Source organism: Mixophyes fleayi, chromosome 5 (genome assembly GCF_038048845.1).
Source record: "Mixophyes fleayi isolate aMixFle1 chromosome 5, aMixFle1.hap1, whole genome shotgun sequence".
NCBI lineage: Eukaryota > Metazoa > Chordata > Amphibia > Anura > Limnodynastidae > Mixophyes > Mixophyes fleayi.
In genome coordinates, this window is record NC_134406.1 from 124412045 (window position 1) to 124426912 (window position 14868).

The 14868-nt window shown below is 39.0% G+C and overlaps 1 protein-coding gene across 10 annotated transcripts in view; it reads left to right on the forward strand.

Annotated features, from left to right (window-relative positions):
* PTPN3 (protein tyrosine phosphatase non-receptor type 3) overlaps positions 1 to 14868 on the forward strand; it is a 607886-nt gene that overhangs the window by 532028 nt on the left and 60990 nt on the right. For 7 of the 10 annotated variants that reach the window (XM_075212795.1, XM_075212800.1, XM_075212793.1 and 4 more), the window contains 2 exons: positions 5041 to 5186; positions 13044 to 13179. In XM_075212795.1, the coding sequence (XP_075068896.1) occupies positions 5041 to 5186; positions 13044 to 13179 (282 nt within the window). Of the gene's footprint in view, positions 1 to 5040; positions 5187 to 7326; positions 7459 to 7481; positions 8009 to 13043; positions 13180 to 14868 lie in introns of those variants that run through there. The other 3 variants (XM_075212794.1, XM_075212799.1, XM_075212797.1) reach the window with 3 other exon arrangements.

Consider the following 14868-nt stretch of genomic DNA (forward strand, 5'->3'; position numbering starts at 1 on the left):
ACGCTGCACCAGTTGGTCATCAATGCAGGACAATGCTGTCCGCTCCAGGGGACTCAGGTCTAAGTACTCCATAGGAGCACCACCTGTCCTCCTGGCATGTCTGCGACTGTCTCAGTTCATCTTTAAGTCTTCTCTTAAAGTCCTGCCACCTGTGTGAAATGTCCAAAGTGAGGAATGTTGCAATGTATACTGGCAAAAACAAGTTCAAAACACTGGTGCAGACATACATATGGATATAAATGTAATATTTTTGATGCCTAAAGGTCACACAACAATCACAGACTGCTACACACCCATAAACAATTGTTTCAACTTAACAGGTTGTAAAGTAATATTGCAAACATTTAAATTTGTATATTTAGATAAAGGTTTTGGTTTTATTCCCATGCCTTGCACAACATGTGTGTGTTTGACAATATTGAAAGAAGTTGGACATTTTGATAATGTATTCTGAACACACTATAATTAATTGCAAAAAGATTTGCATTCCCTTTCGGTTCCTTGATATCAGTCACAGACTTCCGAAAAGGAGCCGCAGCATTAACTTGCAAAAATGCAGTGATTCACTGTGGAAGGTAGCTGTTAGCTTTTATGGTGCAGCCTCTCCACTGAAAGCTCTCCTAGAATCTCCACCTCTCTCTAAGCAAAGTTGAGCTGCCTGCGCTTGGTGGAAGTTTGGCTTTGCCCAGCTGTCTCTTCCTCTGAACCGGACAGTCCAAAAGGTCCAATAGATATATATATAAAAAAAATTGCCATCTCAAATCCAAAATGAAGCCTGTATCCCAAAATGGCAAGGCAGAGTGATTGCCTCTCCATCTTTATATTGTGTCTGCAGAGGTGTATTTGTTGTGTGTGAATGCCCAGGCATTGGAATGCCCCTAGTTGGCTTGGTATGACTATTGTGATTAAATGACAGGCACTCTGTTAGGGACAAGTCAAAGGAAATCCACCATTTTAGATGTGGTGTGGAAGGAATCCGCAACTTACATATCTACCCCCACACATGTTCTGAGAGCCAGTCATTGAGGAGAATGTTGAAAAATCGAATTCACTTGAAAACTTGCGAGCAGCATGTTTCTCATGTTTCTCACTAATTCATAATGCATCACCAATGCTGATAAAAATGCAGCCTATAGGTCTGCAAAAACCTGATGTCTTTGGCATAGAGTTTGTAGGAGGAGCCCCATAAGGAATCATGGGACGAATCCTGGGAGGGAGCCAATGGATTAGCCTCAGGAGCAATCATGGGATGAACTCTGGGAGGGAGCCCCAGGAGGAGCCCCAGCTGGAGGAAGCAGGAAATCCATCCAAGAACCCTGAAGAATGTAAGTTTATTGATTTAATAATCTACTAGTATATCATTCTAATTTTTAACATAAAACTCTAAGCCTCACAAATAATTTCTTTGCTAAATCTTTATTTGCCTAGACCTAGACAATTACTGCTATTCTACAGGTGTCCGACTTAATGGGCTTCTTAAGTGTTTGCTCTTACATAAAGCAACCTCCTGATACTATATCTGCATGTGCCTCAAAAATGCAGTCATTATTATTATTTTTATTATTTTTATTTATAAAGCGCCACAAGGCGTCCGCAGCGCCGTACAGAGACAAACAAATTACAATACAATGGGAGACAGCACAGTACAGTAAACAGTAAGCACAGCAACTCAGTAAGCTCAATGTAAAGCTAGAGAGGGCGGGGAAGGGGGAGGAAGGATCCGCAAACGACGGGGCCCAAGAAGGAGGGCGCGGAAGACAGGGAGACCCCCAGGGGGGAGGAGGGAGCGAGAGTGGAAGTGGGGTGGAGAACCCTCGAGGAGGAGGGCTAAGTAGCTGGAGAGCAGAGTTAGAAGTGGTGGTAACAGGAGGAGAGATGGCCCTGCTCAGAGGAGCGTACAATCTAAGGGGAGGGGTGGACAGACAGAGAGACGCAGGGGAGAGAGGGAGAGTAGGGGGATGGAGGCAGAAGATAAGGTAGGAAGTTAAGTGGGAGACAGAAAGGCTTTAAGAAAAAGGTGGGTTTTTAGGGCCCGTTTGCAACTGGACAGATTAGGGGAAGTTCTGATGGAGGGAGGGAGCTTGTTCCAGTGGAGGAGGGCAGCGCGGGTGAAGTCTTGGATACGCGCGTGGGAGGAAAACGGAGAGGGCGGGATGGAGCATGAATAGAGAGGAGGGTGGAGATGTAGGGCGCAGTGGAGTTGGCGAGGGCCTTGTAGGTGAGTGTGAGGAGCTTAAAGAGGATTCTGAAGGGGAATGGGAGCCAGTGAAGGGCTAGGTAGAGGGGGGAGAAAGAAGAGGAGCGGCGAGAAAGGTTAATAAGCCTAGCGGCAGCATTAAGAACGGATCGAAGGGGATCGAGATGAGAGTGGGGGAGGCCAGTGAGGAGGAGGTTGCAGTAGTCCAGGCGGGAGATGATCAGAGAGTGGATAAGGCATTTGGTGGCATCTTGGGAGAGGAAGGGCCGGATGCGAGCGATGTTACGCAGCTGGAAGCAGCAGGATTTAGCAAGAGAGAGGATGTAGGGGCCAAAGGAGAGAGAGGAGTCGAATATGACACCAAGGCAGCGAAGTTGGGGGACAGGGGAGATAGAGGTGTTGTCGACAGTGATGGAGAGGTCAGAAGGGGATGAGGTATGAGAGGGAGGAAAAACTATGAGCTCAGTTTTGGCAAGGTTAAGTTTGAGGAATCGAGAGGACATCCAGGAGGAGATGGCAGAGAGGCAGGTGGACACCCTAGAGAGGAGGGAGGGAGAGAGATCAGGAAAGGAGAGGTATAGTTGAGTGTCGTCAGCGTAAAGGTGGTAGCTGAAGCCGAAGGAGCTGATGAGTTCACCCAGGGAGGAGGTGTATAGAGAGAAGAGTAAGGGTCCCAGAACAGAGCCCTGAGGGCCCCCGACTGGAAGGGGGGGAGAGAGAAGGATCGGTGAGTAAGGTAAGAGGTGAACCAGGACAGGACTGGGCCGGAGAGGCCGAAAGACTGGAGGGTGTGAAGGAGGAGGGGGTGGTCAACGGTGTCAAAGGCTGTAGAGAGGTCAAGAAGGATGAGAAGGGAGAAGTGGCCCCTGGCTTTAGCAGAGAGGAGGTCATTGGTGACTTTAGCCAGGGCAGTTTCAGTGGAGTGGAGGGGGTGGAAACCAGACTGGAGAGGATCTAGGAGGGAGTATTCAGAAAGGTAGGAGGTGAGACGGCTGCAGACGAGCCTCTCGAGAATTTTGGAGGCAAAAGGGAGAAGAGATATGGGGCGATAGTTCGAGAGAGAAGTGGGGTCGAGATTAGGTTTCTTAAGAATGGGGGATACGAGAGCATGTTTGAAGGAAGAGGGGAAGATGAGAGTGGAGAGGGAGAGATTAAAGAGGTGAGCGAGGAGGAAACAGGTGGTGGGGGAAAGGGAGCGAAGAAGTTGGGAGGGGATGGGATCCAGGGGACAGGTAGTAGGGGGGGGATGAAATGAGAGAATGGACTTCCTCGCCGGTGGTGGGATGGAAGGAGTAGAGGGGAAGGTGGTTGGGGGGGAGGATGGACGAGTGGGAGGGGAGTCATCTAGCTAGTACTGTGTTCACAGATGAATCTTGCACAGAATGTCTACACACAAAGAGCAAATATATGTTTCTAACATGTAATAATGTGATTTTAAAATGTAGTGATCTTTATTTTTACAGGTGCAGAAGATATGCCACCCCTGCATGTATTGTAAAAAAAAATCTTAAATAATGAAAAAATATTATTCTTACTTTAGTTTATCCATTAATAAAATGTTTCTTTTTGCTTTTTGATAAAGTTTGTTAAAAAAAAAAACGTTGTGCGTGTTATTTTATTTCGAAGCAAATGGGCAATAATGAGACATATTTGTAAAGTATGTCATGAAGGTTTTTTTGTTATCATGGGATAGTAAAGGTTGATGAGATAATGCATTGAAGTTAATATGATGTCATTGTCATGAAACAATGTCTAGGAGTAATAAGATGAATGGGTGTAATTGAGGAAATGCACGTATATGCTTTCTTTTGTGATTTAGGAGTAAAGATGGATGTAGTATAAAAAGGTCCAATTGCTTCCAAATTAATAGAAGGGCAAATAAAAACGAAATGTCACGTACATGCGATTGTACTTCACGCAATTCACTACTGTTTTCAGTACGAGCCCACTCACGTCTAAATTATGAGTTTTAAAAACGCAAGTTGCGTTCGAAGATGAATCAGGCACTATTTGTTTATTTTTTAACTGTTTGTCCAGCTTCATCTTAGTAAATAAATGAAAAATGTTCCTTTAGTGGAACACCTTATTTAAAGTATTGTGCAATCCAGGCTTAGGTTTGAAATGTAATTGTCACTTCATATCATGAGGTAGATTGTCTAGCTTCTTTTCCCACCTTTTTTGTTTTATGCATCTGCAACTCGTCATATTGCTCTCATCATATTTGAAAAAATAAAAATCTCACAAAGAGTAGTTGCTGTATTTTGGTAATCCTGAAACCCACTACTCTAAGTCATCTTATTCACATGGGTTACCCTTATTACTTTCTGAAAATCTTTAGGTTTCCCGATAAGATCAATCCATTCTTTTCAACTGTTTGACCAACTTGTTTTGTAAATAAATGAAAAAGGCACTATTTTCTGTTATTGTGCCCCTTTTTTGGAAACTACTGTGAATTCTAATCTTGGATCATAAATAAACCAATTACATTTTCTTCTTAAACAAAACAAGATATGATTTGTATGAGTACTGTACAGAAAACTTAACTAGCTAATATCAGAAAACTGATATTAAAGTCGGAATGTGATGAGCACAGGAGTGCCAGGGTTAAAATAAATTCCTCAGCAGATAAAGGGTTATATAATTGGATTAGAATAACTTGTCACCAGTGGCACAAACCTGATCTAGACTGATGCTTGTCAGGAGGTTTATAGGATACATTTTAGTCATCTTCTAGGTCATATGATATACAATTGTTTGAAAATTGATTGTACATTGATAATATTGCCTATCCCATATTGTTGAAATGGCTTTTTCACATTTTTGAAAATGTGTTTTGTTTGCAGACAGGCGAGGAGCTTCCAATTTGTCACCTACAATACGTTGCTTGGCCTGATCACGGAGTACCTGATGATTCATCTGATTTTCTGGAATTTGTTATTTGTGTAAGAGAAAAGAGAGTAAAAAATCAACCAATCCTTGTACACTGCAGGTAATGGTATTGGATCTGCTTGTATAAATAAATATTATGTGGAGTTGGTCGTATTTTACACTTACAACATTGGTGTGAATTGTGTCTCTTAGCTTACTTAGTATTCTGATCAGTATATAGCTTTAGAATAGTATGCAAAATGCTTAAGGGTATAAACTCTTAAACTGTAAGTAAGGAAAGTTAAATAAATAATGAAAAAAAAAAAGTGTCTCCCAAAAAAGTCTAACCAGCCCTAGTGCTGCTAGCCTAAGCTGATACATAAAGCGTGGGGACCCCCAGAATTTATCAGTTTCAGTACTAGGCTTTGCCAGCCAGGGCATATGGCACTATAGCAGAGAAACCCGTAGCAGGGGGTTTCCTCTGCCACAGTGCCAAATCAGCCCTAGTCCAGTTAACATAGTACTAGTTTCCCTAGGAACCAGGCCCACAAAAACAATGTACTAAGAGTATTCACATGGATCAAAATCTCTCATATTAAAGTTAAAAGATATGAAAATAAAAATGCTGATAGTATATAATTAAGCAATATTTTATATATAACTAGATTTTTTAATGAAAATGTTTTCTTTTTTAGACATTAGTTGTCTTTCAAAAACACCTTTTGACTGAAATGATAATGATAAAAACAGTTCACTATCATGTTTAATATATTTTAAGTATTTTTTATGAGGCTGTTGTTCTGTGACATCAATTGTGGGTCAATTTAACTCAAGAAACAAAGATGTCCCAATTGCGCTCGCAGTAAATAAATCAAATGACAGGACAAAAATATACAGAATGCTAGTTACTTATCCAAAAAATTATAATAATAATAATAATAATAATAATGCAACAGTATGAAAAGAACAGTGAGGTAAGACAAATTAAAAAACTCATATGCTATTGTTCTAAGGAATGTTATATTGGGAAGGTGGCAAAAATGCACTATACACAATAAATAGGTTTATATGGCAGGAAGGTGATATGACCAAACTCATAAATGTTCTGTGTGAAAACGGATCCAAAGAAATATTGCACAATGCAAATAGGTAAAAAACAGTGCTCGCCAAGGAGGAGAGAGAATGGAATGATCTAGGTCCCACCTACATCCACAGAGTCCTGGAAACCATGATCTACATTGTCCCATAGCAACTTGATAAAAAACTTCTTTGAAAGAGTTAGTAAAAAATGGTAAAAAAATCAGTCCAATGGCACTCTCAACTTTTCATAGAAATCCCAGTCTGGAAATCCATGTACCTTTAGCTGCACTCGGGCATTTGTTGCTGAGCCTTGACGGAGAGGAAGCACGAGTGCGCACCTGCTGTGATTGCTGTGACAGGCTACCGCAATTTAACACAACTCTATCTTTTCTCAGATTACTTAATTTATTGGGCACAATGAATTGTTTGCTCAGTACATCTCCTATTATTGGTTAATTCAGCCAATTGCCATAAAGGTATTTTGTTGTCCATTGGGGAAATTGGCTTTTCATAAACTTAATATAAATTGAATATTTACTACTATTAATAACAACTAAGTTTAATCATAGTTTTCCCTTTAACAATGATTAGTAGTTTAAAGGCAATTTTTTTCTTAAAGCCTGCATGTTCTTTTATAGTACTATGCATATTTAACTTATTTTTCCTCTTCATCCCTCCATGACAGCTATTACAATGGGTAGGCTCCTTTTCTAGTTTAGGTAGAGACAGGTTAAGATAAAACATCTTTAGTATTGGTTGATCAGGTAGTGTTTGTTATTTTCTGTAGCGTAATATATTCTTTGTGGTCCTGGCTATCCAGGGAACACCAGTCTGCTACCTCCAGGAGCAGGCATTGTGTAATTATTCAGATTACATTCTTGGTCTGCAATTGTGCGTGTGCGGTGTCTTAGGTCACAGGGTGCCAAGATGGAGAACCAGGCTAAAGGAGAACTCAGAATAACTCTGAAGTGTCCCCTGTCCTTTAGAAATGTATTACTATCTTCATTGTGACTGGAGCAGCAGGAGATCTGCAGCGGAATGGTGCCTGAGTTGAAACCCAAACAGCCGATGGACACTTGACTCGCTCTAGTTAAGGACCTAAGTTAGGGATTCTTTGTCTTTCATGCATTTCACTTTAGTTTGCTGTTAGTTAATACCCTGTCCTTTCAATACTCTCGCAGAGCCTGTAGGAGGAAAGAACGAGAGCAAGGCACAACAGTTTGTGGTGCCTGTGATAAACATTTAACAATCAAATCTGAAGTTAGAAATATGCACCCGAAAAGAAAAGTGGTCTTATTGGACTTTTTGTAAAGGTAATTTCCATATATTTATGCAGGTCAGAAGGAAATTAGAAGCGCAAAATGACTTGTGGTTCCTGCAGGACCTCGGAAAGGTTGTGCTTCTTCATTCCCATATGGATCAAAGAAATAATTATACATACAAGAAGAATGGGCGTAAGGTGCCAAAGATACTGAAATCTCACTCAACACGGGCAGTTGCATCATCTTGGGCACAAAGGGTTCAGGCTTGAGTGACAGCTTCGCTCCAAGCAAAGCGGATTCACTAGTCATATTTATATGGATGTCTTTTCTCTAATGGCTCTCATATTAGGAAACATGTTATAAAAACAGCCACTGAATAAATTTTTGGTCTTGCAGCACATTGATGGAACTGTCTTTTGCAGCTCTCCCTACTGTATGGTTTGTGTACATCCCATTGTAATATAACAAATATAACTAATTCAGAGCTCCCTAGTGATTGCTGTCCACTTGTAACTTGAGGACAATCAACCTCAGTTAAACATGATACTAAAAAGCACAAGAAAGCAACAAGTGAAATGGCATAAAGTTCACTTTCAATAAAACAACAAAAAGTCCTAACTGCAGTTGTCTTTGTATGAAAGTACAGAAAAGACTTTAAAGTACATATTTTTCTTGTGTTTTCTTTCACCACAGAATTTATGTGCTTGAAACCTCAGAAAATTGTATAAAAAAAATAAACAAACCAAAAACATGTAAGTGAATGAGCCCAACAATGACTTATGTTAAAACCAGATCAGTGCTGTTTCCCCCAAAAAAAATGTCCTTCAAAACAATGTGAAAAAGTGGTGACCTGAAATCACCAAACTCGTGAAAAATAAATAAATGTTTCAAATCAAACGTACATGAAATCCCACAGATCCTTTTATGTAACAAGCTATTCATGAAAAGAATAGTGTAACACTGTATGTGTTACAGACTATATGGGGTTTAGTATTAAACTCACGGATTGATTTAGCTGCCCCACAAAAAAAATGGAGGAGGTTTTTAACACAGGTGACGATTTGGATTTCATTGATGATGATTTAGGGAACATGTTGAAGTTAGAAAGGAAATTGATAAAGGAAAGTAAAATATGGTTGGAGACAGTAGCTGTTGAACAGTACATGGCAGAGCAAATTATTCTAACAGGATTAATGATGAAGAAAACTTTCTTTAATACTGAATCAGAACAATTTAGAAAAGAATGGTATGAGATACTAAACATCTGCTCTGTTTCCTTGATGGATCTTCGCATTCAGGAGAAAAGATCTGAAGAGATTAGATATGTTAAAAACATTAGTCTTACCATTTTCAGATTTAGAAGATTGTAGAGAATTAGAACAAAGTATTTTAGAGACAGTAAACAAAGAAGAAAGGGAGATTATACAAAAGAACAGAAAAAATAAAAAATAAAAAAGATTTTGCCTTAGGCTCACGATATGATAAAGGCAATAAATTTGGGAATTCATAATTAAACAACTGATAGAAATAAAAAAAGAAGAGAAGGTACTCTGATTTATATAAAGCACCTTCCAGAAAACAGTAATTCATAATGAAATCAGTCATAAATGGAGGTTTGGGAATGAAAATAGAGGCAGAATGGAGATCGGTAAGAAGAAATACAGAGAAAGAGGGGATTTTGAAAGGGAAACAATTCCATATATGAGGAGAGTTGGATCCCTCATAAATGGCTGAAGACAGGTTTAATATAGAAATAATAATAGACCTAAAGGAGACACATCAAGAAATAGATGCTCCCCAATACCAATATACAGAGGATTTTTCTTTTTTTTTTAGTGTGACACTAGTTACCCATCAGAATGCTTCCAAAAAATCTAAAAGATGAAAGAGTGGAGGGAATAATACTAAAAATAAATTAGAAGAAAAAGAAAAGGTTCATGAACAGAAACCAGAAGAAACTTTTAGATTATTAAAGACAACATATTTTAGATTTATAATCTTAGCACATATGTACTCAAAAATGAAATAGTTTACTTCAAAAAGGTCTGAAGTTTGCTTCTTCTACCCACACATATATATGCGCTGCGGAATCAGTGGCGCTATATAAATAAATGATGATGATCTATAGATCTATAGAAATTTGATCTTCTTGAAAAATAAGGTCATAGACAAATAGAAAAATAACAAGACCATAGATTCCTTTAAAAAACAACTACTTTTAACTAGTTATGCCAATATCTTTATTGGATTCTGGGAGGACATACATGTCTGGCCCAGACACTCCTATGTGGCAAACCTGGTGTCCTGGATAAGATATATCAACGATGTCCTGTTTGTATGGAAAGGCTAGGAGGAGACATTAAAACAATTTTGTGATCACCTAAATAATAATCAGTTCAATCTAAAATTATTCTTCAATATATATATAGGGAGTCCGTTAACTTTTTGGATTTGAATATATATACCCACGGACTGCAATTCATACATTACCAAAGCTACCATCACTTCACTTGGGTAAATAGTATCTCGAACAGTCAATTTAAGTGTATATGCAGGAACTGCTCAAATAGCAAAACTTTTGAAATCCATATTAAGAGAATGGCAGATCAATTTATAGAGAAGAGGTATAAAGGAGAAATTGTTTCTAAAGCAAAGGAAGAGGCAAGTGTGGTAAATAGGAAAAAAGTATTTGCTCCTAAAAATGAAAAGCAGGAAAGTAAAGACAAGTGGATGTCGTTTATAACCAGATTTATTTGGGAACATAAACAAATAGAAAAGATAATTAAGAAATATTGAAATACACTAGTAAGAGATCCCACTGTGACAGAAATAATGCTATTGAAAACCAAATTTGTAAATAGGAAAGCCCCCATTTTGAAAGATACAGTGATAAGAAGAATAATTTCAAGCCCCCCCCCCACCAAAGTGGTTTCTGTCAGGCTTGCAAAATGTGCAAAAGTAAAAACTCAAAATAACTTCCTTTATCTCGATAAAAACAGGGTGAGAGTATAAAATAGAATGTTTTATTACTTGCAACAGTAAAAATTGCATATATTTACTGTAATGTGTAGCAAGCAATATGATGCAATACGTGGGCAATACTCGAGAAGTTTGAGGGAGGGGATTTCAGAGCATATTAGAAATCTAAAGAACGGCTTTGAAAAACATAATCTCATGTCATTTTAGGGAGGTACATCAATGCAATATGGGAGCTTTAAAATATTAGTTTTGAGAACAACGAGCTTTTTTAGTCTTATCCTCTGTGTTATTTTTATTTTCTTGTAATTTTTTTGCGTGTACAACGGTTCCGTTGTTAGATATCGATTTTGTATATTTTATTTTGTCCTTCTAGTATTTTAAGAAAAGTTCATCGTGGGATGTGAACATTTTCATTGTGCTTACAATCACCTGGCAACCCGAATTTGTCATATTTATGGATAAGATCTGTCCTTGGTCCTTGGTACAAACAAATGTTTTTAAATATGAGGACATTTATCTGAAGGGAATATACCCTTTAGAATTTGAGGAATTTTCTGTTTACCAAGGGGATCTGCATCTACCCTTTATATGCCATCACTCCCTCATGAAGTAGATAATGTAAATGTAGGGTTACCATAACAATGGAAGATGCATGATGCCGTAATATGCTCTCTTCTGGGTCTCGAATTTAAATAAGCAAATAGAAACAGAACATTTGATTATCCAGGAACATACACTCCCGTTGACATGGGCGGTTTGTCCCCCTTTATGGCAGAATGGTATTTCGGATACATGTGTTAACATTCCATGTCCACTTTTTATGATAGCACTTATGTGAATGGAATGTGTTTTTTATAAAGCCAGGGTTCACTTCAGCGTATAGTTACCATCAAGAGAAGTACAGGCTTTGGCATTAATGTGCCTTTCAAATAATTGACTGGATTGTCCTTTATCGCTAAGGCAACGGGAGCTGTAATGTGAAGTTCATAATGTAAATGAAGGTTACCGTGACAAAGAAAGCAACATTATATGTAATATGTCCTCTCCTGTTTTTTAAGGGAGATGGACACGAACGCCTGTAATATATTTGTATAGCTATATTAGTATAGGTAGTATGTTCTCCTTTACAAATAGAATGTTATTTTAAATATAACTATTTATCATTTATAAACCTAAATATATGGAATGTAAAGTGAAAATGAGAAGCATTTGCTGATTGGTCATTATGAAGGACTTTTTTACTGGTCCATTTTGAGAAAGGCATTTTGCTGAAACGCGCTAATGGAATAAGATCTAAGAAATCACAGATCCCACACCTGGATATATGAGAACATTCTACAGTGGCTACTCTTCGCTGGATTTAACCATCAGATTGTGACTCTGCACTAATAGGTTGGAGTCAAGGTAGGACACCTTTTCATGTTGTTTTTCACATTTTGCTTGAAGGACTTTTTTTTGGATACAACACTGATTTGAGTATACCATGGTTCTATTTTGTGCTGATTTACTTACATGTTTTATGTACAACTATTTTTCTGAGGTTTCAAGCACAGAAATTCTATGGAGAAAGAAAGCCTCACAAGAAACAGATAAACTTTTAAAGTTTCTGCTTTGTGTTTAGGAATGACTTTCACACAAAGACAAATGCGGTTGGGACTTTTTGCTGTTTTATTGGAAGTGGACTTTCTGCTGGACAGAGTCATAGCGCCATTTCACTTGTTATTTTCTTATACTTTTTTCTTTCACGTCCCATTGTAATGGCTGTCATGGAAGTTTGAATAGAATAGAAATTTGAATAGAAAAAATGCGAAGTATGGTTACCATTAATTCCTTTTCCTCAAAATACTCAAAGGCAGCACCGTTTCCCAGCCATGTTTATATTTTTCATAAGTCACTCAAGGACATAGGGAAAGTAGAAAAGGAAGAGCTGCCTTATATACTGTCCTGGGGTGTTTTTACTTGTCTTACCTAATCTGGAAGCAGGACCTACCCATAGTAATGGGTTGAATTGCCATTTAGGAATTAACGTTAACCATAATTTGCATTTTTAAAGTACAGTTACCTAGAGTCAGAGCACATTTTAGTTATCCTTTATCTTATTTAGATGTTTCCAGTTTTAAAATGAACTGTGATATAATAACCTATAAACAACCATATAATTGGAATGTCTTAGCACAGAATATTTCAGAGTAATGTGCTGATCTTGTGAGAGAAAGTGACCTATGTTGTTCTATGTTATGTTAGTAAGAAAGCTAGATGTCCACTGGTCAGTGTCTGGATGTGTGGCCAGGGATGGAGATTTATGGGAAGCCACATACAGTAGTTTGATAGTGGGGGACCAGGTTACATTAATAACAGAGTAGTGATGTGAGATTCCTATCAAACTGATGCGGTACGGTTGTGTGATCAAATATACCTCTGTAAAACTATGTTAATTCATACAACCTATTTAACATTCTTAACTATGTAAGCATTATAATTTCTTGCATACTCAATATAAACAAATGAACTGTTATAGCACTGGGGCTTGTGCATTCTGTTTATAAATAACTTATTACACTTTGCATATGCACTAATTTTAGGTGACGGGTTAAGCATCTTACTAATGCTGTGATTAACATGTATTCCTGTAAAGCAATATTCCCTTAATATTACAGTGCTGGAATAGGTCGTACTGGTGTCTTGATCACCATGGAAACAGCAATATGTTTGATTGAACAAAACCAGCCTGTCTATCCTTTGGACATAGTGAGGCAAATGCGAGACCAGCGGCCTATGATGGTTCAGACATCAGTAAGTAAGAACAACATTCTGAGGCATACAGATGGGTCTGCTATTACATTGTACACATTTAATTTTTCAGTACGTTGCATTACTTCACTTTGTGTTTATGGAACTTGTGAGGACACTGGGGTTGAAACATTAGTTCTCTAGGTACCCAGTCCTTTAGGTTCACAGATCACAAAGGTAAAGAGGAGAGAGAGATAATGATCCCTTTATTTATCAAAATGTGCACGCACACAATAAATACAACAGTGTTCCCGAAGTAGAAAATACTTCCCCTGCCTTCAAATAAGCAATGCCCATATAAACCCAGTGTTGGTACAATCTACAACAAAGTCCCCAGTGGGAAACATCAAATAACAGAGTCCCAACAGTCACAACTCCAGACAGCAAGGTCCCAGTTGAACAAAAACAAGTAGTCCTGCAGGTTCCCGTTCGGTTGGGTGTTTTTGTATCTTCCGCTTCCCGGTTGCTTGGCCAACTCTCCACCAGCTTGGTGGGACTCTGGGTACCAGTCTCTATTCCTGTAGGTGCACCAATTCCCCAGTCTCTTGCATTGGAGTAATGGTAAGTCAGTGGGAAGATACCAGGTTTTCTGGCCCAATTCTCGCCACTTCACTCTGGCTGGCCACCCGCGGGTGACTTCCTATGCCAGGGAAGCCTACCCAGTACCTTCTAAGGTTCTAATTAGTCACTCAGGCAAATGCAGTTCGAAAAGTACAACAGTACATTTATTGTAACAAAAACAATCACTAGGGGCCTGATTCATTAAGGATCTTAGCTTGAGAAACTTCTTATTTCAGTCTCCTTGACAAAACCATGTTACAATGCAAGGGGTGCAAATTAGTATTCTGTTTTGCACATAAGTTAAATACTGACTGTTTTTTCATGTAGCACACAAATATCAACTTTAAATTTCAGTGTACAAATAAGCTATAAAGTATTTGTGTGCTACATGAAAAAACAGGAAGTCCTTGTTTGTTCCGGGTGACTGTGCTAATCAACCAAAACCTTGTTCTGGCCTTGGTTGACTCGGGGAGTGCACTCTCATTGGTTTCCAGCTCTGCCTTACCCAAAACCATAACTTCTCGGTTGCCCAAGGTGAAGGTTCTTTGCGTACATGGCACAACAGAGGAGTATGAAAGAACAATACTACCAGTCACACTCAAAGACAAAACTGTTATGGTGGTAGCTGCCATAGCACCTAAACTCCCATACCCACTCATTTTGGGGCGAGACTTCCCACTGTTTAATGATGTCCTCGGTGAGCGGATCCGGCCGGACATGACGGCAATTGATGCAACGATCGGAAGCCCGGTCTTAAAGGAACCGCCTAAGAATGCACAACATCTGGGCATCGATCTTTGGGAACCGCGAAACCGGAATGCCATCCTGGGAGTCACAGCAGGAGTTCCACAAAAGCATCCACCTGTGGGGAGACATGGACAGTCCAAACTAGCATTGGTCAGTGATGTCGCAGATGAGCCCACCCCGCCTGTCAGTGAGGATACGGACTGGTCCGCAATACCAATTTTGTTTCCTCTGCAGGACTTTGCTCGAGACCAACTTAATGATGCCACTTTGGAACATGCCTTCAAAAGTGTGACAGATGTTTACACGCTTGGGAATACCCAAAGAAATTCTCACAGATCAGGGTACTCCATTCATGTCTAAACTGATGAAGAACATGTGCCAGTT